The sequence below is a fragment of the Lates calcarifer genome, linkage group LG7_1, assembly GCF_001640805.2.
Source record: "Lates calcarifer isolate ASB-BC8 linkage group LG7_1, TLL_Latcal_v3, whole genome shotgun sequence".
Taxonomy (NCBI): domain Eukaryota; kingdom Metazoa; phylum Chordata; class Actinopteri; family Centropomidae; genus Lates; species Lates calcarifer.
The window spans coordinates 9,481,506-9,504,212 of NC_066839.1; the positions used below are offsets into that span (position 1 = coordinate 9,481,506).

General features: G+C 38.8%; 1 protein-coding gene and 1 long non-coding RNA gene across 2 annotated transcripts; both read right to left on the reverse strand.

The window, feature by feature from the left end:
• Positions 1–1,069: 1,069 nt before the first annotated feature.
• Positions 1,070–4,070, reverse strand: LOC127142676 (uncharacterized). The gene is made up of 4 exons (XR_007813638.1): positions 3,903–4,070; positions 2,653–2,727; positions 2,078–2,141; positions 1,070–1,224 (listed from the first exon to the last, which is right to left on the reverse strand). It is a non-coding gene; the product is annotated as an uncharacterized LOC127142676 (long non-coding RNA).
• A 6,261-nt stretch (positions 4,071–10,331) lies between these two features.
• Positions 10,332–16,121, reverse strand: ostm1 (osteoclastogenesis associated transmembrane protein 1). Its single transcript, XM_018672657.2, has 6 exons — positions 15,644–16,121; positions 14,726–14,840; positions 13,724–13,821; positions 13,510–13,620; positions 12,367–12,532; positions 10,332–11,669 (listed from the first exon to the last, which is right to left on the reverse strand). The coding sequence occupies exons 1-6, from the start codon at positions 16,022–16,024 to the stop codon at positions 11,614–11,616; spliced, it is 927 nt and encodes a 308-aa protein (XP_018528173.1). The 5' UTR covers positions 16,025–16,121; the 3' UTR covers positions 10,332–11,613.
• Between the last annotated feature and the right edge of the window lie 6,586 nt (positions 16,122–22,707).

Genomic DNA, 22,707 nt, shown 5'->3' on the forward strand with positions numbered 1-22,707 from the left:
AAAATGTCATAAAAATGTCATAGTATAGTAAGGTGTCAAAAATGTCATAAAAATGTCATAGTATAGTAAGGCATCAAAAATGTCATAGTATAGTAAGGTGTCAAAAATGGTCAGAAAATGTCATAGTATAGTAAGGCGTCAAAAATGTCATAAAAATGTCATAGTATAGTAAGGTGTCATAAAAATGTCATAGTATAGTAAGGCCTGTCAAAAAACATGTCATAAAAATGTCATAGTATAGTCAGGAATGAAAATGACCAAAAAAAATGTCATAGTAAACTGTCAGACTTTACTGAAGTATATTAAACAACACAAGTTAAAATCCTGATAGTGATAGTGTTTATTATTGCTGTGCAGTTCACAGTAACATACACCATTGCTTCAGTGATTCAGACACACAATTAATAATCATTTTACTTTTTCCCAAAGTATTATTTGTTGTTGGTTCTACAGGAGGTGATAATAGTCAACGGTTCATTTTCTGAAACATCCCTCCATTGTTTGGAAAATGTTCTGGTTCAGCTGTAATGTTGAATATTTATCTGTGTTTTCATGGTTAAACTGTTGATGAGGAATAGGTAGTAGTGTATTGATCATTTTCCTTTGTATGATCTCTTCCAGATGTCACCACTTTGTCCATGACATCATCCACGATAGCAGATGACATGGTCCATGATTGGAGAGACCTTGTCAAAGATGAGAGAGACGTTGTTCATGCTTCGTAGAGCTCTGTGCAAGAATCGGCGGTGACGGCATCGACGATGATCACAAAGAAATCATCCACGATCGCAGAGAGACCAGGACAGAGGCTTCCAGGTAATTCACAAACAGCTTTAGATTAAGTAAGGCCTCATGTCACAGTATAGTAAGACATCAAAAACCACCCAAAATGCCATATAGTAAGGCGTTGAAAACCTTCGAAAATTGTTGTAGTATAATAAGGCATCAAAAACAGTGAAAAAAAAAAAAAGTTATGCTATAGTGAGGCATCCAAAACTATCCAAAATGTTATAACCATTATATTAATAGTAATATTTTATATAGAGTTTCAGAATTATTTGTAGTCATTACTCTGTAATAATTAGAAAAAACACACTAAAATATGTGATACTGAGTTGTAAAAAGTTTAGTTTTAATTATTCTAATTGGGTACCAAAAATCAATTTCTGTGATTAACACATGTTCTTGTCTCTGCAGGAGGAGAAGACGACAGCAGCTGAAGACCTGAAGTGGATGAAAGAGAAAAGTGTTACGAAACTGTTCATTAGATAAAAGACCTCCACCATCTAACTGCTGTAGCCAGTGCTGCTTTCCTGTTGCAAAACACTTTGTTTTTCTCTACCATCTGTAATGTAGTCATGGGCACATTTTCCACAGACTTGTATGTCTTTGTTAAACATCTGTGAGAACATTCAACTATTTAATTCAAATTGTATCACAAACAGTTAATTGATCACAAAGATGCTGCTTAGACATGTTTTATCTCTAACCTAACCAGCTCTAACAAGTGTTTCCTAGTTGTTAAATGTCTGAAATAAAATCAGTAAAAGTTTCTAAACTTTGAGTTGCATTTCTCTATTTTGAAATGATGTCATGATTCTCATGTTTTAAACTTTTTTGGGAAAAAAGGGTTTCTAGGGTTTTACATTTATTTTCATGGTTTATATTTAACTTAAAGGTTTTACATTTACATTTTTAAGGGTTTTAAATTATTTTTAAAGGATTTATATTACATTTTTTTAAGGTTTTGTACTTTTTATGGATTTGATACTTATTGTTTAGACATTTAAGATTCAAAAATGTATATCTTTAAAGGTTGAATATTTAAAGGTTTTAACCTTATTTATCAGTACTTTATAAGGTTTTTTTTTTAATGTTTTAGACCTATTTTTCAAAGGTTTTATATTTATTTTTACACATTTTTTGGACTATTTTTGCAGCTACATTATTGAAAAATACTAATTAATACCAATTAAAACTGATTTACTACAGCTTTAATTTGTTGCTATTTTTACGTAGTCAAACTGCAGCTGAGGTAATGACAGAGTCAGACTGAAAAGAATAAACTAACACTGACCTTCTGGAAATGTCTTCACGTCTCTCTCTTCTCTCTGTGATCTTTAATGGTTAAAGTTTGAATCCTGTGGAGAAAAACACAACAAACTTTAATATAAAGATGCAACTTTTAACACATCGAAATAAAAGAACAGAGAGTTTCTGGGTATTGAACTTCAAACGACTAATCAGAACTAGTCCAAGAGTTAAATTTGCTTTATACACAAAGACAGAAGAAGCTGCTCTGACTGGAGAACTGACTCCACCAACTCCTGATATTCACACAACAGCAGTGGATGAAAATGTTGAAATCTGGTTGAGCCAAAGTGAAACAAAATTACAGTGTTTCTAGTGTGACACTGAACTGAATAAGTTCTTCACACATTTATGATTTACTATACTAATGAGAAAGACAGAGAGAGAGGGACAGAGAAAGAGGGGGAAAAGGAACAAGAGCAACGAAGGGAGGGAGAGGGCTGATCTTTAAATTCTTAATTTTCTTTGAACTGTACATTCACAAACTATGTAAATAAACTTCAATAATTTAATGTCAATACTCTGTGTTGGACAGTTGATGTAAACCTGTTTGTGAATTACCTGGAGGCCTCAGTTCTGGTCTCAAAGAACTTCTTCATTGTGCAAAGACTGCGATTGTGGACAATGTGCTGACACCTGGAGGAAATAAAAAGAGAAATATACAAAAGGAAAATGATCAGTAAACTACTACCTATTCCTCAACAGTTTAACCATAAAAACAGACATACATTTTCAACATTACAGCTGAACTAGAACATTTTCCAAACGTTAGAGGAGCGTCTCAGAAAACGGGCTGTTTACTGTCACATACGACAAGAAAAAGCATCACATCTTTAGGAATCAATAACAATAAATACTTAAAATTTAACTAAAATTATCTTATTAATAAACACTAGAATCTTGACGATCACACTTGACTTTTGAGGTGAATAAAGCAATTTTTTAAATTGACATGATATTCCGCCATACACTGAATTAAACTGATCAAGATGGAGCACAAAATTACAAAAAGCAGTAAAATGTCTGCAGAGTAATTGTAAACAGATGCAAGCAGACTGTAAACAGACTAACTACTTAACAGTTACCACCCTCCACAACTCGTGTCAAGGACGCTTTAGTGACAGAAACACAGACACACTTTAACCCACGCAAATAAAAAATGCACCAAAAAGGAAAATGGCCCAGACATAATTTACACGATAAACCTACCACAAACGGAGATAAAAAATAACCAGAGGCCTGTATTACGAAGCAGGATTTGCGGTTAGCGAGGTAAATTCAGGTTTAACTCTGCGTTTTCAGTCTTATGAAGGTGGTTCACTTCTTATCGGGATAAATCACCACCTGCTCCGGGACAGGTTAACTTCAGAGGATTATGATGTCCATAATGTCCACAACCAACCTTCTAACAAACAGAGAGAGTTTATCACACTAAATGATCACATACCGACGGTTATATCTTCATTTTGATAGAACAAAGATGCTTTTATCCACGAACTGTTGAATATTTCCCATGATTATAAATGGACATTTCGGTCTAGATCGACCTCAGACATTAACTCTCTCCTCTCCTCTCTGCTTTTAACTAACAACTCTGCCTCTTTCCCATGCGCTCGGGAAATCCTGTGTTGACTTAAGGAGTCGATAACTAGCGTCTTAAGACCGCTTAGCCAGACTGTGGTTGTTAGGTTTAGTGAATCCAGAATTAAACGATATCATTACAAGGTAATGCTCATGCTAACGCTCGCTGCCAATGCTAACATGCACTAATAACACTAATGCTAACGCTAACCGCTAACTGTTTGCCTTACCTTCGCGGCGCAGGTGTGTTCAATGTCCAGTCTCACTCTGTTCAACAAAAAAGCAGCTCCAGAGTTTGTTTTAGCATTCAGATCTCTTCACGAACGACGTTTTCTCACCGTACTAGCAAACCGAGGTGGCGGTTCAAACTTAGTTTAAATCTGTTTTCTCCGCCTCCCTGCGCTCCTCCCAGACAGCCATGGCCAATGAGGAGACACGTCGTAGCAAATGACGACATACGTCAGCTAACATTGGCACGAAAGCGCGGATTGGCCGGCCGAATCTGCTCCGCCTAGCAACCGCCTCTGATTGGTCTTAAAATACATCCACCGTAAAGACCGACAGAAGCCTTAGATGTGTAATAAGATCCTGGCTTACAGCCATGCATCAGAGGCATTGTCAGTGCACAAAATCTGAAGGTGAAAAACTTTATTTGTGACTGTTTTCTGACAAACTGGATGTGAGCCACATGTAATTTGTAGCAGCCAAGCTAATGAACACGCCCCTGTAACAATATATATGTACTGTAGTTAGTTACAGCAGCTTTATTGCCCCTGATATTGTTGTATTATTTTTTGATGGCGTTTTTCAGTCAAGTACTTGCATTTTTCTCCCCATAAACAACAATATTCTTTGCACTTTTTAAAATAATCTTCTCATGATTTCTCTGTCTTATCAATCTGAACAACCGTAATGAGGCTAATTGTAGGCATTTTGAGTGATTGCTTAGAGAATCACTCCTAGTCTTCCAGCCACAGATTGCTGATGAAACATGCAAACATACTATTGACTGTCCCACCCTGTCCATAATATTTTGTTTTCTGAAGTGTTGTTGTGTTTTGACCTTTAGGGCCACCACATTAAGTTCATATGAGGGAGCAGTACATGTTTTAAGATTGCCTGGATTAGAAACATAGGTGGTTGACAAATTGACTTCAACACAAATAATTTTAACACAAACAGAGCTACACAGCATAAGAGTTTCATATCAGATTGAAGGCAGGGTTACAGCAATTGGCAGCTACAAATTAATCCTGTCAATCTTCTTTAAAAGAGTTTTTAAAATTAGCAAGCGACAATAGAGCATGTACCTGAAACATTTGTACCGGTCAAAAATTGGGGGGTGGGGGGTTAAAGCAAAAAAAGTTTTGAGTGGAACTTACTGTCTGCAAAAATCATGATAACATATGCCAACACAGATGAACTCCATGGATAAACAGAAACAGGAATAAAATGTGCAAACAAACAGGGACATGATTGTTGATAAAATAAAACTAACTGACATGCCAGCAATGTAGTACATGATTGTAGTGGTTAATTCTGGAGGGATAATTTTGATTTTTGAAAATGGGGGGAATGTCATGAAGCAGTTACTATGGCTATATTTAATGGCTTTAATATTCACTTAAAAATAATCAGGTATTCTTGCTTTAGAGCCAGGAGATAGCAACATGTTTCTGAACTGTGTCTTTGATGTCATTTTCAGAAGCTGACTTTAGGTGGCGCTACTGTCTTGTGATCAAAATTCTACTCAGTGTTCCTCAAACTAATGTTTCTGAAATGTCCAATTTTTGATGAGTGGCATGTTACAAACACATGCACATGTAGCAGTGATGTGCTGATCAAAAACAGAAATCCAGTGACTCACATGCGCAGAATCTGGACTTTCTAATTCACACTCGCTCACTCTCCACACAAATGATAAATGTCTTCTCAAGCTGATGGCAAGATGGGTACTCTCTGGTTGCCCATACAAACAAACCCACACATGGGTCAGATGTTCCTGCCCTAAAGAGTGCCCCCCACCCTTCCTGCCAGTTGGCAGCCCTAACACTCGCCCTCACCCCCTGGGGGAACCTCGCCGCTCTTTTGGCCTCAAGTGGCCTCAGTTGCTGCTGAGCCATAAGGGATGTAAGTCAGGCAGCAAAGGTTTCTGACATATGATCCAGCATCTGTGATGTCACCAACAGCTGACTTGTCATAAGACCTTTGTGAAAAAGGGGTAAGTAAGGGATGAATGAGGAGAAGGCCTTATTTTCAACAGACCCTTAGCTGGAACGCTGAGTGCTTTTGCATCAAGCTGCTGAGATTACAAACTGAATGACTGCCATTAGAGAGTGATTCTATAATCTATCATAATACCATAAGCTAGGGATTGACAGACTTTGACCCCACTCTCAGGTGTATAATAAGCCCCATTCACTCTGCATATGCTCTGTGAGTGAGGGCGCATGTGTGTGTGTCTGCTAAATCCTACCCCCAGGGGCATATGTTTACTCCTTGTTCAACAATGCATCATATTCATTGCTCAAGGGTTGAGAGGTGCATAATCTAAGCCTGACCTTCAGCCAGTTAACTAACTGACAGCTTAGAGTGTTGGTGGTGGTGGTGGAGGGGTTGCATAACAACTTAAGTCCTAACTAACAGTTTCTTAATATTGCCACAGTGAAGCAGATATTCGCTACTTCGCTAACATGAGCTGCATCGCGAAGAATACAGAAGAGGAGAAGATGATTGTAGAGGACGGCAGAAAATTCAAAGATGTTTATTCTAGAGGAGGTCGTGACCTTGTCAAAGAACAGGGAAACAGTCATTTAACAAAAATCTGCTTTAATAAATGAAAACAGAAGGCCAGGTTCAGAAACAAAGTGAAGAGCATTCCCCTACTCTTCTATCAAATATGAAATGTACTGGACCTGTCTCAAGGTAACTTGTGGTAAGAGAAGTGTGTTTTTGCCATCTGCTGGAGCATCTATTGCAAACAGGCACACGTGTTCTTTTTTTCAGTGTAACCCTGTTACCTCTAAATCTTCTGCTGCACAATTCTAACCTTTAAATAATAAGTGAGCACAAGGGGCACCGCAAACACAGATGCGGATATGCAGAGAGACAAAAAGGCTACTGCAGGGAGGAAAAAAACTCCATTCATATGTTGCCTTGATAATTATTGTAGTAAATAAAATGATCTCAAGGTCTGTGTAGTGGAGGCCACTTGCCAGTCTCCTACAGTCGTTATATCTCATCAGACAAGCTCTGGTCATTTAGGTCGAGGTTATTTATCCATTCAATAGTCCTCAGTTTGCCTGCAGTCATCATGCTCAACATTCCTGCCTTAGTCCCGCCTGAGCTTTAAAGAAGTCAAATAACATGTTCACACATTATAAAGGCTGAGAGCTCAAGAGAAGAGAGTGAATGATAGCACCAAACAATAACTTCATCAAACAACGTTTTAGATGATGACTAAGTTGTTGATGATTCAAATTAGAAATGATGTAGTAAAAAGTTATATTTAATTAAACTGTTGGAATCCAATTTTGTATTAAAACTTTGGTTCTCATAGCATATGTCTGTTAGATAAAATTTAATTGAAATTTTAAGATTGCTGATGCATAAAAGTAATAAAAATTAAGCGGGGCTACAGCATCTAAATTACACATTTCTGACCATTTTCAATGTAAATTATTATGCAATATCTGTCATAATAATTTGTTTTGTAGGATCCACTCTAGTGGACATTGTGTATTTTTGTGTCTGTGGTCTAATGTTTCTTTTCCTTCCTTTTCAACAAAACCTTAAAACAAACCTCAGCACATTTTTTTCACTTTAATCTAGCAGTGAACTGGAGCAAACAGTCGAGATCAGGATATGAGTCTGTTTACAGAATAATATTAATTTCTTCCACATAAACTGTCACACTTGCTGTAGAATTATTCTTACAGTCATTTTTTTTAAATCAAAGCTCATTGTGAATGGATTAGGTGCACAATAATTTTGCACAGCATTAGGTCGCGATTACTGGTGATTTGTATTTTTTGCTTCACTGCAGTCAGTTCAGTGAGAAGGTAAATCAGTCTCCATCACTGCAGTTTATCATAAACCAATGTGACAAAACACACACTGACTGTAATATAGCCTGTATATAATTCAATTTAACTTTGTAGTATGAACACTTGAGACATTATTAAAATGAAAAATGTTATTTTTGCAGGGAACAAATAATTCCTCATCTTCCCCCTCTTTTCCACAGTGACAATAAAGACTCCATAACAGGCTGATAACCAAAGCCTCCGCTGTCTCTCAAGGTGAAGTATGAGGAACCAAAGATTAGATTCAACACTCACAACACACACAAACATAACAAAAATACTGTGTACTGTCCCCAACAACTTAAGGTCATAGAAAAAAATCCCCAGTATGCTTCCATCCCCAAACCACAGAGACTGGGCGGGGCACTTTAAAGCCCCTCAAACTCCATGGTAGACCTGTTGAAATATGCAGACCCAAGTTGTAAATGTGAGAATGTGAAGCAATGCAGTCAATCAAAACATATTTATTTGTTTTGAAGGTGTGAATGCATCTGCATGCACATTTTTAAAAGTCATTTCATGAGCTAAGTACAAAAACATGACATTAGATTTAGAAATGGACCCCAACTATAAACAGTAGTGGAAAGTAACTCAGTACATTTACTCAGGTACTGTACTTGAGTTCAGTTTGTCAGTACTTATATTCTAAATGATACTACTTTATACTCCTCTACATTTCAGATGAAAATACTGACATTTTTGCTCCACTAAGTGACATGTGTTTGACAGCTCTGGTTACCAGTCACTTTTCACATTAATATTTGACATATAAAACATACGTGTTATAGATTAAACCATCCAACTGTATATAAAGTATTTAAAGAAGAAGAACAGATATGGTTTAAGACACTGAAAATACTCTACTTTGAATAACAATTTATGTCTAATTTTTCACAACAATGTTCAATTAAATAGTTAAAAAATTATGAAAGAAAATACATCTTCTAATTCAACTGATTGATGCACTATTTCTCCTTTACTTAAAGTACAAATTATATTAATTGTGTATTGGTCCATGACATGCTCCCAAAGCAAGACACAATTGTGATGTGACAAAGTCATGCCAGTGAATGTAAAAACAGGCTTCTGGTGTCAAACTCTGCACAGACTATACATCCTTCTGCACAGTGAAGGTCAAACATCCAAGTGAAGTAACATGCCAAAAGAGGCTTCTGCGGGGGACTATATAAACAGTAATACACATGCAGTAATAATTCAGTCTCCATTAAAAGTACATTATTACTGTATGTTATTACTTTCACTGAAGTCGCCTACAGTTCTGTATGTCTTGACACTGTGGTATTACTACTTTTAATATTAAGAAAAAGATCCGAATACTTCTTCCACTATGAACAGTTGTACTGCAGAAGTACAGCGTTTCCATCGGCCGCCTCCGTCACGTGGCGGCCTCTGGTCCATTTTGCCGGGAGTTTCTCTTTGACTTTCAGCCCCCGCTTAAGGACCCGGTGTGCCTCAGAAAAGCAACGAGGCTTAACAGGAATCAAAGCTGTCATTCTCGAGCTCCGGGCCGCGCCGCACACGAGCCGCCCAAAAACACTTCACTGTGCGGGAGCGCAAACGACAAAAGCCCGAGTTTTTAGCCGCTCTGTTGGCCGCAACCGGATCATATGACTCGGCATATCCGTAATGCTCTTAGACCTGCTGATGGCCAGAGGTGGCTGCGCTCCATAAGACCAAAAAGCCAAAGGAGTTTAACGGATGTGTTGCTGCGATTATTCGGCCAAGTATCTTTATCCCACATTTAGATTAGCTGCTAATGACGAAGGAAAAGCCTCGTTGCAAGAAACACAAGGCCACGTAACCTGAGAACAAGGGCCATGCCTGTGTGAAGAAACAGCTTTAATCACAGTACAACATGGGCTCATTAGTCACAATGTAACTGCAGTCACAGCACCGGTGCTGTGAAACTAATGCATTCATGGTAGAGAGGAATTACCAGCAAAATGCTTACCTGCTATTGCTTGTAAGCAGAATGTTAAAGTTGTAGCTGGTTAGTTTAATGATAAAATTGCATCATATTTTAGATACAAATTTTAATTTGAAATATAGGTAGTGGTTATGAATTTAAGTAAAAAGTACATTACTTCCATTTGAAATGAAAGTGGAGTAGAAGCTTAAATAAAAGACTTGCACAGCAGTCCTTGAGCAAGAGAGGTAGGCCTATTTATAGATATATTTTAAACATAAAAGGTAGAAGTACTCATTGTGCAGATTGGCCCCTTCAGTTGTTGTGTTATTACACAGTATAACCAATCATTATTGCAGATGCATTAAATGTACACAGCATTTTAAAACCTGTAGCTAACAGTAAAATCACAACTTATTGTATTAGATTATCATAGATTTTGGAATGAAAATGTTCACCTGAAATCCTGCTAGTAGCAGGGAAAGTACACAGTAATATACAATGCAAACACTCAAGTAATATTGTACTTAAGGTATAGTTAGTGAGTAAATATACTTAGTTACTCTACTTCACTGGTTGTGTCTCATAGATTAAACCTCCAACCAAACAGGTTGTGGTTTAATAACAGCACATGCATCTGCACTATGTTCATGACATAGAAATGTTTATTGGGGTTTGTTCGTTCAACATTAAGGTTTACATTAATTCAAGGCAAATGCATTTTTAATTCATCAGTTCAACATTTATAACTCATAAAGGAGACTCCAGCGTCATGAGCAGTCAGAAACTCTAAACAAATTAAGTTAAACATCAGTGGAAAATGACAACAAAGCACATTAAAAGCTTTATGCAACCACACACAACAAAAAAAAAAAAACCACTGCCTGGAAAACAGGCAACATCACAGTGTGGTACTTTGGAGTGCTCTTACATTATGTGTGTTATGTCTTTATTTACCCCCACCCCACCCCAGCCCTGCTGACGTGCACACCCCCTCTTCTTACAGCCGATACATGTCACCACTAATGGACATCAAGTGCTTCCTTTTTGCAGCTCTCTTCTGGACATATATTAGAGGCAGAAAACCCATCTCTCAACCCGACCCATAAATAGAGCACATACACACCTTCAGCTCACTTGCGCACTTGTGCACACACTCACAAACACACACACACACACACCACCACCACACACACACACACACACGCACACACACACGCACACACACACGCACACAGCATTCAAGCCACTCACTCTTTCTAGTGATAGCTGTGTGTCTCAGACTGCAGGATGCGCTGAACAACCTGAAGATTGTTAACGAGTTGAAAGGAAAGAAAGACCGGGATCAATGTGAGGATCAAGATCGTACCGTGCAGCAACATGAACAACCATCTGATTAGTAGTTTATGAAGTCAGATATACGTTGATTCCAACACAGGCCCTGTCCCAACCTGATACATGTTCACAAAGCTGATTTTTAATTCTGGCAATAGGAGGGAAACTCAGTCTGTGGACAGTTTCTTAAGTTTTTTTGTCTTTTGTTTTCTTTTTTCTTTTTTTTTTTTTGCTTTTGCTATAAATCTGAGAAAAACTGAAATCTGTACACTTCTATTTTATTTTTTCCAACACCATTTACTAAATTTTGAGAAGATAGTTGTAAGGATGTGAAAGCAAACATTCAATGTGCCAAAAGTCTGGTTTGAGCAATAAAAATTTCCAGTGCATCTCACTTTCAGCTTCATTTTAATTTAATCCTTGAAGTCCTTAGAATACTGAGTGGTATCACAGCCCCCCATAGAAAACCAGCAGTAAAGCTGCTGTTGAGGTCCGACAAACCTCAGGCACGAGGTGGTGAGAAGTCAAATCTGCTCCCAGGTTGTAACTTTTAATAAAAACCTTTGTCTATTCCAGTGATTACCTCTCTCCTCTTCAGCTCTGTTTGTCCTGAATGTTCATCAAGCTGGTGTACGACTTGGCTCGCTTGGCTGTAAAGAGAGAACTTGCATTAGTATACATATCTTCTGCAGAAATCATCACGAGTGCTATTTGTGGAGATAAATTACTTTGTCTAGTGTCTGTCAAACAGATGCAATACATTTCTTTCATTTATTTATTCTTAAATAACATCAAATTCATTTAGATTAAGGCGTTATCATCTTCATGCCAAAAAAGTGTTTTACCTCCTTGTGGAGAAGGCGAACTATCTGTACATGACTCAAAGGACAGACTAAATTACTTGTAAATTTTGTTCCTACCACAGAGAAAATTCCAACTATGAATATATGACAAATTCTCTTAAATAACTTCCTAGAACTAATCTGTTCATATGAGTGGTTATTGCACAAGGCTCAATGTGTACTTGACCACCACAAACCATTTTGTTGTACACTCAACAGCACCCTTCTCTATCCACTGCCTAAAAGAATCCTGATCCTTCAAGGCGCCCACCATCGACCAACACAGGAAATAATCCTGCAACCTTGTCTATGATCCAGAGGTTTGCAGCACTATTCTTTAGAACAACCTAGAACAACCCCACCTCTTTCCTTCCACCGTCCCGGCCAAACTCCAATATCACAGTCAGTCAACCCCACCCCCTCCACAAAGACCCCCAGACTCTTCAAAACCCTGTCAAAAAATCTCTGTGTGTGTGACAATGGGCGAATTAAGCTGGTTACTCACGGTGTATGAGCTTGCGTTTCTTTTGTTCAGAGTGAAGGAAGCTGCTCAAGTAGAAGATGATGGGCAGAAAGAGCATGAAGCTGGACACAGCGATGACAGGCACCGTCTCCTCACGGGGGAAGGAACAATTGAATTTCTTACTCCACTCTTTGCGGGTCATATTCATCTGGAACAAGGCAAAGAGCCAAACTCAACATAAACTTTCAGCTCATATGACTGCAATTATAGCACAGTGGTACTATTAATTCAACACTCTTATGTTTCTGAAATGCTGACGGTATCCAGGGGTTTTTAGTTGGAGGATTTTTATAACTTGCAGCTCTTAATGACAAATTTTCCTTCCTTATTCCCTGATTCTTCTATATATGACCATACCTCTCAATCAAACAATCAAAACATAGAAGTTCAAATTTCCACATTTTTCACACAATGTTCACATCAGTGCCCTCTAATATGAAAACAGGAACCACTGAGACATTACCAAACCAAACTAAAGCATGGAAAATAATACCCAGTTTCACAATCAAGGCTAAAATGAATGAATGATTTTTAACAGTAAAGAAAAACAGGCATCAAGAAAGTTACACTTCTCTTCTGTACACAGACCACTGTGACTGGCCATTGAAAGCAGCTCTATTTCCCTTTTCAAAGATTTTTTTTTGGTCCCTTCAGTTTTTAAAGACACAAGAAAAAAAATCTTAACACAAATTACAACTACTTCTTGTGGCAGCAGATGGAACTGCTCAGTAAAACACTATACTAATAGTTATTATATTATAAGCTATGTACACATCACTATGTTTATAATATTTATATACTATTAGATTCTATATGTTACCATACATGACACTCTGAGCACATCTGCTGAGGAAGGCCACTGATGTGGTTAAAAGCTTCTGAAACAACTAGTAAGTTGAACCTTGTGTTGTTTCCAAGGTCAGGAGTAAACCTTCAAGCTGAATGATTAATGTAACTTGGTACAGCTTTTGGCCCTGACACAAATGTTTCCAGAGCACATCATCTTGTCAGCAGCTAAACGTGGGTGAGGACCCTCTGACAAATTTTCCTTTAGTGTTTACAGATTCCTCTAGGGGGTGCAGCTTCCTCTCTTCCTCTCTTAAGGAGGAAATCTCTGCAACATACCGCATCCTCTATGTCGATACACAGAGTCTGATTCTTCTCCATTCTGCTGTACAGCTCATTCAGGTCTTTGTATGTGTTCTTACAGTTTTTGCAGAGCTCTGTGTGATTCCCCTGTGAAGGAAAATTGAGAAAAGGACAACAGTCTCCATGCGTTAATTTCTGAATATAAACTCATAACAGAGCGACCAACATTGTGATCTAATATAGGACGTACATGTTGATACTTATCAAAGCAGCTCGTAGTTTGGTGTAGAGTTGCCATGAAGTACAGTGTGTCATTGGTTGGGCTCTGAAGTCCTGCAGCGATACAGTCTGTACAACAGCAAATAAAAACAATCATCAGTTAGGTCTGTTTATTCAATAAATGTAGACAAATGAAATCAGATGCATGATGGCATTTTGTGAAGGTCTCAGGCTTGGTAACATCAACAACTTCCCCCTGTTTTATCCAAGATATGAGACAAGTTATTTTGGTTTAGCAATACAACAATCACTACACTAGCTCCTGCATTCAGCTAAATGACAGAAAAAAAGAAGATACAGATACAAAGTAAAGCTGAAACAATTAGTAGATTAATCAGTTAGATGTTACTATTTAAGTCATTTTCCCCAAAAAATGGTTCTATTCCCTTGTTCCCATTTGTCAAGTGTGAGGATTTGCTGCTTTTCTTGGTCTTATGTGATAGTAAACTGAATATTCTGTGGAGAAAACTTTCTATTGGTTGGCATCACCTTGTGCTAAAGTAAGTCTCAATGAGCATTTTTCACCATTTTCTGGCATTTTTAGACCAATCTAACAAAATACAAATCAAGAAAACCTTTTCCAGTTTAATCATAAATCAAATGATCTGTAGCTGCAGCCCTAAACAAAACAAATACACTTGCATGAGAAAATCATGCTATCATTCTGGACATTCTCCTTGTGGCAGAAAAAGGTGTGAAGAGCAAACCATTTTGATTCAATTATATACTAAAGTCACAAGCTGCTATGGTTTATATTGGACATCCTGATTGTGTCACATGTTTTATCTGCAACATTCAGCGTGAACACTGTCCACTCTAATTATACTGTCACTGAATGCTGCCTCTACTTGACCCTGCACTCTGCCCTCAAATGCTTACATGTGTGTCAGTCAGATGTTCTAATAAACGCACAAATTTCACAGATAAACTCTGCAAAAAAAAAAGAAGAGGAAAAAAGAGACAGAGGACTTACTTTTACAGCCTGAACTGTCCCACAGATTTTTCAGGTTGTTGTACAGTTGAAACACCAGCATCAGCCGATCACTGCGCAGAAGACTGTCCCTGCAGCTCACATTACCAGGACCCACCTGAGGACACACAGCCACAGTTTAACATGCGCTCAATAACCTTCTACTGTTGTTTACAGAAGTTTGACCAGCCCTGGGCAAAATACACATTTTGTTGACTTCTGAAGTGAAAAAGAAAACAAGCCTTTCCTGTAATTTTTATATGATGTTACTTTTTTACTTCATGAACTTAAAAAAACAGAAACCAATTAAAAAGTAATTGTGGCATGTAAAAAAGATTGAGCACCCTACTGAGTCAGTGCTTTTCCAACTGTTGAGCATGTGGGTAGAAATATTTAGGTTTGGGTTTGTGAAGAGGGGAGAATGGATTCTACTGTTGGTAAATGTCACAAAGTCAGTCGAGAGAGTTAAACTGAAAAGAGGCAGCAGGCTTTTGCAAGAGAACCATGATCCAAAGCAGACCTCAAAATCCACCATGAACCATGGGCTGAAGCTTCTGGAAACCTCAGTCTGCTGACCTGAACATCACTGGCAGTGTGTGGGTAGATCTTTAATATGCTGTGTGTGGGAGACATGTATTTTTATTAACATTTGAAGAAAGTCTCGTTTGCTGCAGAAGTTCCTTTCAAAGTCAACAAAATGTGCCCAAATGTGTCCATCTTGACTAACAGCATAGCTTTTAAAAAGCTTGCTATTCCTAGGAAGTCAGATAAAGAGGCTAAAGTCATGTTTCCTCAAATTTGTCACCACCAGTCAGTCACATCACAAGACTCGTGACTCGTGAGACGACTGCGCATTAGCAAGGCCTGTCCTCGACTTAACTACAGTACAGAAAATAACCATGTTTGTGTTTAGCACCGTACCTGGTCTGATGAGATGTTGGTGTACATGTCCAGGAGGCTGCTATAACCGGCCGAACAGTTCTGACACACCATGACAGGTCGAGCGGCACGTACCAAACAGTTCACATAGGCCACGTACCGCTGTCCAAATATGAGGAGCAGGTCGCTACAGTAGTCGTTTATCTCCAGGTCTTCTGGGAGGGACGCCAGCAGGGACAATGAAGAGTCCGACACAGGCTTGAAAACAACAGGAGAGTTGACCACAGCAGGGCTCAAAGACGGAGTTTGTCTAAGTCTGTCCGCCGTATCTGAGGCGCCGAAGTTTACTGCGTCGCTGGACACGAGAGCGTAAATATTTATCGCTATCAGAACAAGAAACGAGCAGTTTTTGTGAAGAGACATGGCTGCAGACTGGAATTAGAGCATCAGGTCCTCTTCCTTCACCCAAAACACACAATTTCCTAGTTATCCCCCGACGGGATCATGTGACAGCCCGGGATCTCGCGAGATCTCATCTCCTAATGAGAGCAGCAGTGAGAGCCACAGACGTCAGAGCACACAAGTGTGAATTGAAAAGCATATCAAACAGCATACCATGTAACTTTTGTGTGTATACTTATTGTATATTTTATTGTATATTTACTATGTATTGTATTTTATATATTGTACAATAAGAATGCAGTTTACAGAGTAATTTAGTGACACTTTTATTACGTAAATATTAAAAGCCTATCAGTACATTTCTGCTATTAATTGTTTCACTCTTTACATGTTTACATTCATTTGACTTATGTTTTGTTTCACTGTTAGCCAACGTGTCTATACTGTTTTTTTTTGTTTTTTTTACCTCACAAAGCCAACTGTTTATACTAGTTTTGTCTTTTTTTCTGAGAAAAAAAATGCACCCTTATCAAAAACAGTGCATCTTGTCATCACCATCATCTATGACATTATCAGAATAATGTAAACTTAATTAATCCTGCTTTTGAAATCAGATCAATTAATCAAGTGGCTCAACTAATCCATAAAGTTCCACCTGAAGTAAAAATTCCGAATTAGTACTCCTCTGGTCCCCTCAATAAATTCTGAGTATCCTTAAAATACCTCTAAAATGGGTTAATTGTTTGATTTTCATTTATTTTCTAAATACTGTTTTAAAACCTTCTACGCTGAAGAAATAGTTAATTCTTTGTTTATGTATTTATTTATTTATCTGGCTTTAAAAGGACACAAATTAAAATATTTAAAATATAAATAGGCCAATATTAGAATCAATTTAAACCTCCATATAATCATCTATCTATCTATCTATCTATCTATCTATCTATCTATCTATCTATCGCAAAAGGCAAGGATGATAGTATTTACACTGTAGTATGAAGTCCCTGCCTACAGTTTATATAAGGAGGGTGGATGGTGTAAGTGTGCGTGCACGCGCGCGTGCATGTTGGAAAGAGATAGCCGTTCCGTCCTGGTCTCCTCATTATTTACGGGTTTTTGACACCATACAATTTTGCAATGTGCGCTCGGCTCGGAGCAAATAATCACGGAGTCAAGGTAAACGATTTGGGCTCCAATCCTGATTGTGATAATTGTCAAAAACCCCCTCGAATCAAGCGAACGCAGTCAATGGTCGTTAATGTGAAATTAGTGGCTCTTGATAACTCGCGGGCCGCATCAATTCCGCAGTCATCAGAGCCTAATGAAAATGAGGGGGGAGAGAATGCGCGCAGCATTAGCGGCCTATTCTGATGCCTGCGCACAACTCCAGCGGTAAATATGGATTCTGGCCCCTAATGCTCCTCTCGCTGCACATGGCACCGGCAGCTCATTAACTCTTCTTCTCCTGACCAGAGTTCACCTAATTGTTCAGATGTTCTCCATTCCTTTATTATTTTCTAGTGTGGCTCTTAAAAAGAAGAAATGATTACAACCTCAGCGCTTTTTTTAGCCTGTTGTGCAGTTATGGATGTCCACTTGGTTACACCTTAGCTTTTAAAAATAGTGAAGAATAAAAGTAAAAAGCACACTTATTCCATATTATTATTGTTATTATTGCTGTTGTTGTTATTACGCATGCGTTAATAAAACGTATAGACTCATATATAAGCCTCTGGGCGCGTCTCAGTCTGCACTGATCACATTATTCACTAAGTTTTTGATGTCTTTCTTCTGCGCTCTAATCAGCAGAGCACTAAGTAAGATCGGAATATCATTACTATTTTAGATGACCGTTATTGTCAGATGGCAGAAAATGCCTTCATTAGCATGTGATAGATAGAGGGAACCAAGTGGACAAAAATCACTAATTAGACCCATATATGAAATGATGGTGGCGATGAGAACCCTTCAGGAGTGAGGGCAAGACTCTGTCCAAGAAGCTCCTCTTGATTTGAAGCAGGATATAGGCTACAGTATGAGTATTTAAAGAAGAAAATGATATACTGTACTAACGATTTGGGGGGAAGAAGACCACAGATCAAAGCTGTACAACATGAAACAGTACTCCATTACATATAAAAGTTCTGCATTAAAAATCCTATTTAAATAAAATGACATAAGTGCTTCATGTTTACTTATCTTGTCTTATCTTGTTTCTCTTCTATATTTCCGTCTTGTTTTTCATTCCTGCTGGTCACCAAACATAATCTCCATGTGATAAATAAATGTCTTGTAAATCTTATTATCAACAAAATGCAGGTCACTTAACTTCTGAGACTCAGCCTATTCATTTATATCCTCTGTAGTGGACATTAGTTTTTGGTGTGTATCTTTTGATTCATTTGAGCTACTCTACTACTTGGCCTTTCCAATGATATCTCATGTGTTTGGTTCGGGATGAGGGGAACTTTAGTTTCATGCTGAGACAAAATGGAGACTCCAGCAAAACGTACAGACTTAGTAGAGTAGCTCAAATGAACCAAAAGATACACACCAAAAACTAATGTCCACTATAGAGGACATAAATGAATAGGCTGAGTCTCAGGAGGTTAAAGTATCAGAGATGCATAAAATGACTCTTATGTGACTCAATATCAGCTGTAATACTGGTATCAATGTGTGAGCAGAATTTTACTGGCTGGATTTACTTTCACCTACCTTATTTACAGTTGTCTAGTTAATCCAGTGGATCTCAACCTGAGGGTCGAGCCCCTCCAAAGGGACACAAGATGAATCTAAGGGGTTAATGGAGTAGAGGGAGGAAAAAACAAATGTCTGTACTCATTTTTGAACTTTCCCCTAATCTTTGCAATGTTTTAAATGAAATATTTCATGTGTTTACCTCTTTCAGGTGGAACTAAGTCACAGACATCTGAAACAAGATTTATTACATATTTCTTTTTCATGTAAAATCTTACTTTGAGAAGTAACTAGTAATCGTAGTATCGAGTAACTAGTAATCGAGTAAAACTACTATATTTATTTCTGAAATGTAGTGGAGTGGAGGTATAAAGATGGAAATACAAAAAAGTACAATGATCTCAAAAGTGTATTTAAGTGCACCACTTGAGTAAATGTACTTAGTTACTTTGTACCACTGGTATTTATGTGCATATTGATGTTTTTGGAGGAAAGACCACAAACCAATGATGCAGGCTCCTATAAAACTAAAAAAATCACTCTATAAAGTCTAGAGTTTTCAAATCCTCAACAAACGATTGTATAAACTCTGCACCTGTAAACTCTGTCACCTAAAGATCATTTTCGTGTTCGCTCAATCTGGAATCTGAGGGTCCTTTTCCTCCTTGTGAGAATCTCAAACTGGACAATCACAAAGGGGTTAACTCAAACCAGTTCAGACTTAAACTTGGCTCTTGGCGTGGGGAGAGAAAATAGCTGTAAAGTTATGCAGAAGTTATTCTTCATCCTTCGGGCCGTCCCTAATCCGCCAAAAACCTCATTCTTTCATCGGAGAACTGTGCCTCCTTTCTTGTTCCCCCCTCTCTATACAACATAAAGTCAGACTGCATTTAATGGTTATGTCGGGATGGGAGAGGGGCTTTCTTCTTCCCCTTTTCTCCAGAATATTGCCCTTTTCGTCGTGTGAGTCTCCCAACCCGCAGGGACCCCCATATTCTTCCCTCCGCGTCTGACTCGAATCACAAACTAACCCTGATTTTCACCACTTTGCTGGGAATTGCGGGGAGTGATAATAGAGATTTCGCTTTCATTTTATACGCTTGACTTGGTTATTGTTGCTTTTCTCCTCTCCCGTGATTCTCCCCTTTTCCAGGGATTAGCCCTGACTTCGCCCGCTATACTGGCCGCCGAAGTGCCCCTGAGCCCCGGGATGACAATTGATGCAGATCAAGGCAGGCCTATTCTGCGCCTTTTGAAAGGGGTAGATCTGAGTCGAGTTTAAATGAAGGAGTTTTAATGGAAGAAACGGATGCTCATCAGTTTGCTTCCCACAAGTTAAATGCTAAATTTCAGATGACAGTTTTTTTGTCGGCAGAAATGTGAAATAATAAAGGCTAAGCTGTGAGTAGACCAGTAGAGTAGATGGTGATGTCAAGGGTGAGAAGTGGACAGTGATGGTAAGTAGCCTATGATATGTATGATAATGGCAGCAATGATGATGATGATGATGAAGACAATGATTATAAGGTTATTATGTGAAGAATCACAGTGATGGTGATGAGAGTAACTATAGAGATGCTGACGACAGTGATATGTATGATGGCAGTGTAGGTGCTGATGACGAGGATGAGGAAGATGATGAAAATCACAAGTGTCTGGGATCAGAATATAGACCAGAATCAGCTCTATTGGCTGAGCATGCTTAGACATACAGGGATTTCAACTCTAGTTTCCAAGCTGTCACTGCGCTTCCATGCATTTTCCAAGAACTTACTGTGTGTGTAGAAGATACAAATACAGTTAAAACAAAGGTGACAAAATTAAACAAGGATTAGTTAAAGTAATGAAGCGATTATGTGGCAGCAAGTGGAATGAAAAATCACATGGGGGAGAGGATAGAAGTTCAAAGTTCAAAGACCTCTCCTAAACATGCAAGGCAAGATGGAGATGATAATCGAACCGAAGAAGGATGGAAAACAGCATGCAATGTAAAACACAAACAAAAAGTTTTAGGCACTTTAGATGTTTTTATCAGTACCATCAGGGAGGTGTCTGAAGAAAAAGAACAAGGAGTCCTGCTGCAGATGGTCTGACCCCCCCACAGAGCCCTGGTCTCAACGTCATGGAGTCAGTCTGAGATTACATGAGGAGGCAGGAGACACTGAGGCAACTTCAACAAACTACCTCAGTACAGGTTTGTACTGAGGAGAACTGGAGCTTAGGTTAAGGTTTTTCTCTTTACTGCAGTTTGCATGAGATTAACTGAATAAAATTTAATCATAGGATTATTTTCAACAGCATCCCCACTTTATGCCTGGAACTTTTGCACAGTATTGTATACAAGAAGCTCAAGGGTGCGTGGGACTGCAAAGAAAGCTGGAATAAAGGGCAGCGATGGAAAATAATAAAAGACATTTATGCAAGTGCTGCATTTTCTAAGGTACTTGTTGAGTATTTACATATTTAAGATACTTTATAAATCAGTTCCATTGCATTTTAAAGAGAAATATTGCGCTTTTTACTTCACTGCATCTAACTAAATAGTTCATTTTCTATGTTTAGATATTTACATATAAAAATATAAAGTATAGTTAAAGATTAAACTGTGTCCACTCAAGACACAGGACAGGAGACTAGCTCCAGTGCAGCTGCAACAGTAACAACTCTGCTGAAATATAAATATTCCTCTGCTGCTGGATAAGAGTTAAAATAATGTAAAGATGGAGAAGGATGGAGGTGATGCCTGTGACTGTTTACAGGTCTATTAGCTCAACAGGTGTCACTGTCTGAGCACTGCAACAGTTCAAAACTGTCTGACTGACTGTATCCGCTCATCACTTTGTCACACAAGAGAGGGTTTCATGTATTTGCTGTGTCTCCTCCAATCAGGCATCTCTGCAGCACAGTGAGAAGTTAATCTTTGTTGATGGTGTGTTGTGCACTCTTCCGTGGGCCCGTTGGGTTTGAGATCTCTCCTGGAAGGCCCGGTCTGCGCTCATATAGAAGGAGGGGGATAATTACCAAACACGCAGCCGACAGCAGCTGACACAAAAGCCGCTTTGACTTCCTCACTGCTGGTCGCCTCCAGGGGATGGTCCCGCTCCCTGCTCACCATGCTCACCCAGACCACTTCTCATCACTCCTGAGAGGCAGAGATGTCTTGTTCCATAACAAGACACGAAACTGACTTCTTTCAGCTCCAGTGAACTGGACATAAACCCAGTCTGACAACCTCCAGTGCCCAAACAGAACAGAGAGAGGACGGGTGGGCCGGGACAGAGGACAAGAGAGGGGCGGGGGCGGCACAGGGCACTCTAAATAAAGTTGTTATTCACTTTAATCTACATCTTGGAGAGAAAATACCAAAAGGAACTTCACTTAAAATTTGACTTGCCCAGTTCCAAAAGGCTATCTGCAGCATCCAACATGTGCACCTGACTCTTTTGAAGCTCTTTCACAGATGTTAATCAGCTTTTTTTTTTTTTTATCTCCCTGATGAGTAAATTTATGATTTCTCTCCATGGTCCTCTCAGAGCACCCCTCCCCCCCCCCCCCCAGAGCTCAGTGTGTTACAGCAATGAGAGCACGACGTGCTGTAAATGTAATGGGCCGGGGAGTGATTGTTTCTGACAAGCAACAAAACACATTGTCCCTCCCCTCAAATTAGTCCCCCAGGAGGGGGTGGGGTGAGGGGTTCATGCCCCAGGAGACGCATGGATGGGACAGCATGACAGCACATAACATGAACATGCGTGTGACTTTCAGCATCCAGTCTGCAGGCGAGTTTTCTTTGCTCTTTGCTGGTTCCAGTGATTTAGCCTATAAATGTGGGTGCTTGTCACCTACAGTTGATAATTAATATCAAAAAACAGCAACCACAGCAACAAGTCTGGCTAATTTGCGTTGTCCACATCAAGTGGCCAGGCTAACTCACAAATGAATGGCATACAGAGTACTTTTTTATGACTGAAACATCATTCCTCAAATCAAACTATCACTCACAA

What these genes read in the sequence shown, in the direction of transcription:
- ostm1 (XM_018672657.2), bottom strand. Translation starts at nt 16,024, where the DNA reads ATGTCTCTTCACAAAAACTGCTCGTTTCTTGTTCTGATAGCGATAAAT. An exon ending in GCTTTGATAAGTATCAACAT is followed by an intron (nt 13,621 to 13,723) that starts GTACGTCCTATA and finishes TTTCCTTCACAG; the next exon opens with GGGAATCACACAGAGCTCTG. An exon ending in GAAACGCAAGCTCATACACC is followed by an intron (nt 11,670 to 12,366) that starts GTGAGTAACCAG and finishes CTCTCTTTACAG; the next exon opens with CCAAGCGAGCCAAGTCGTAC.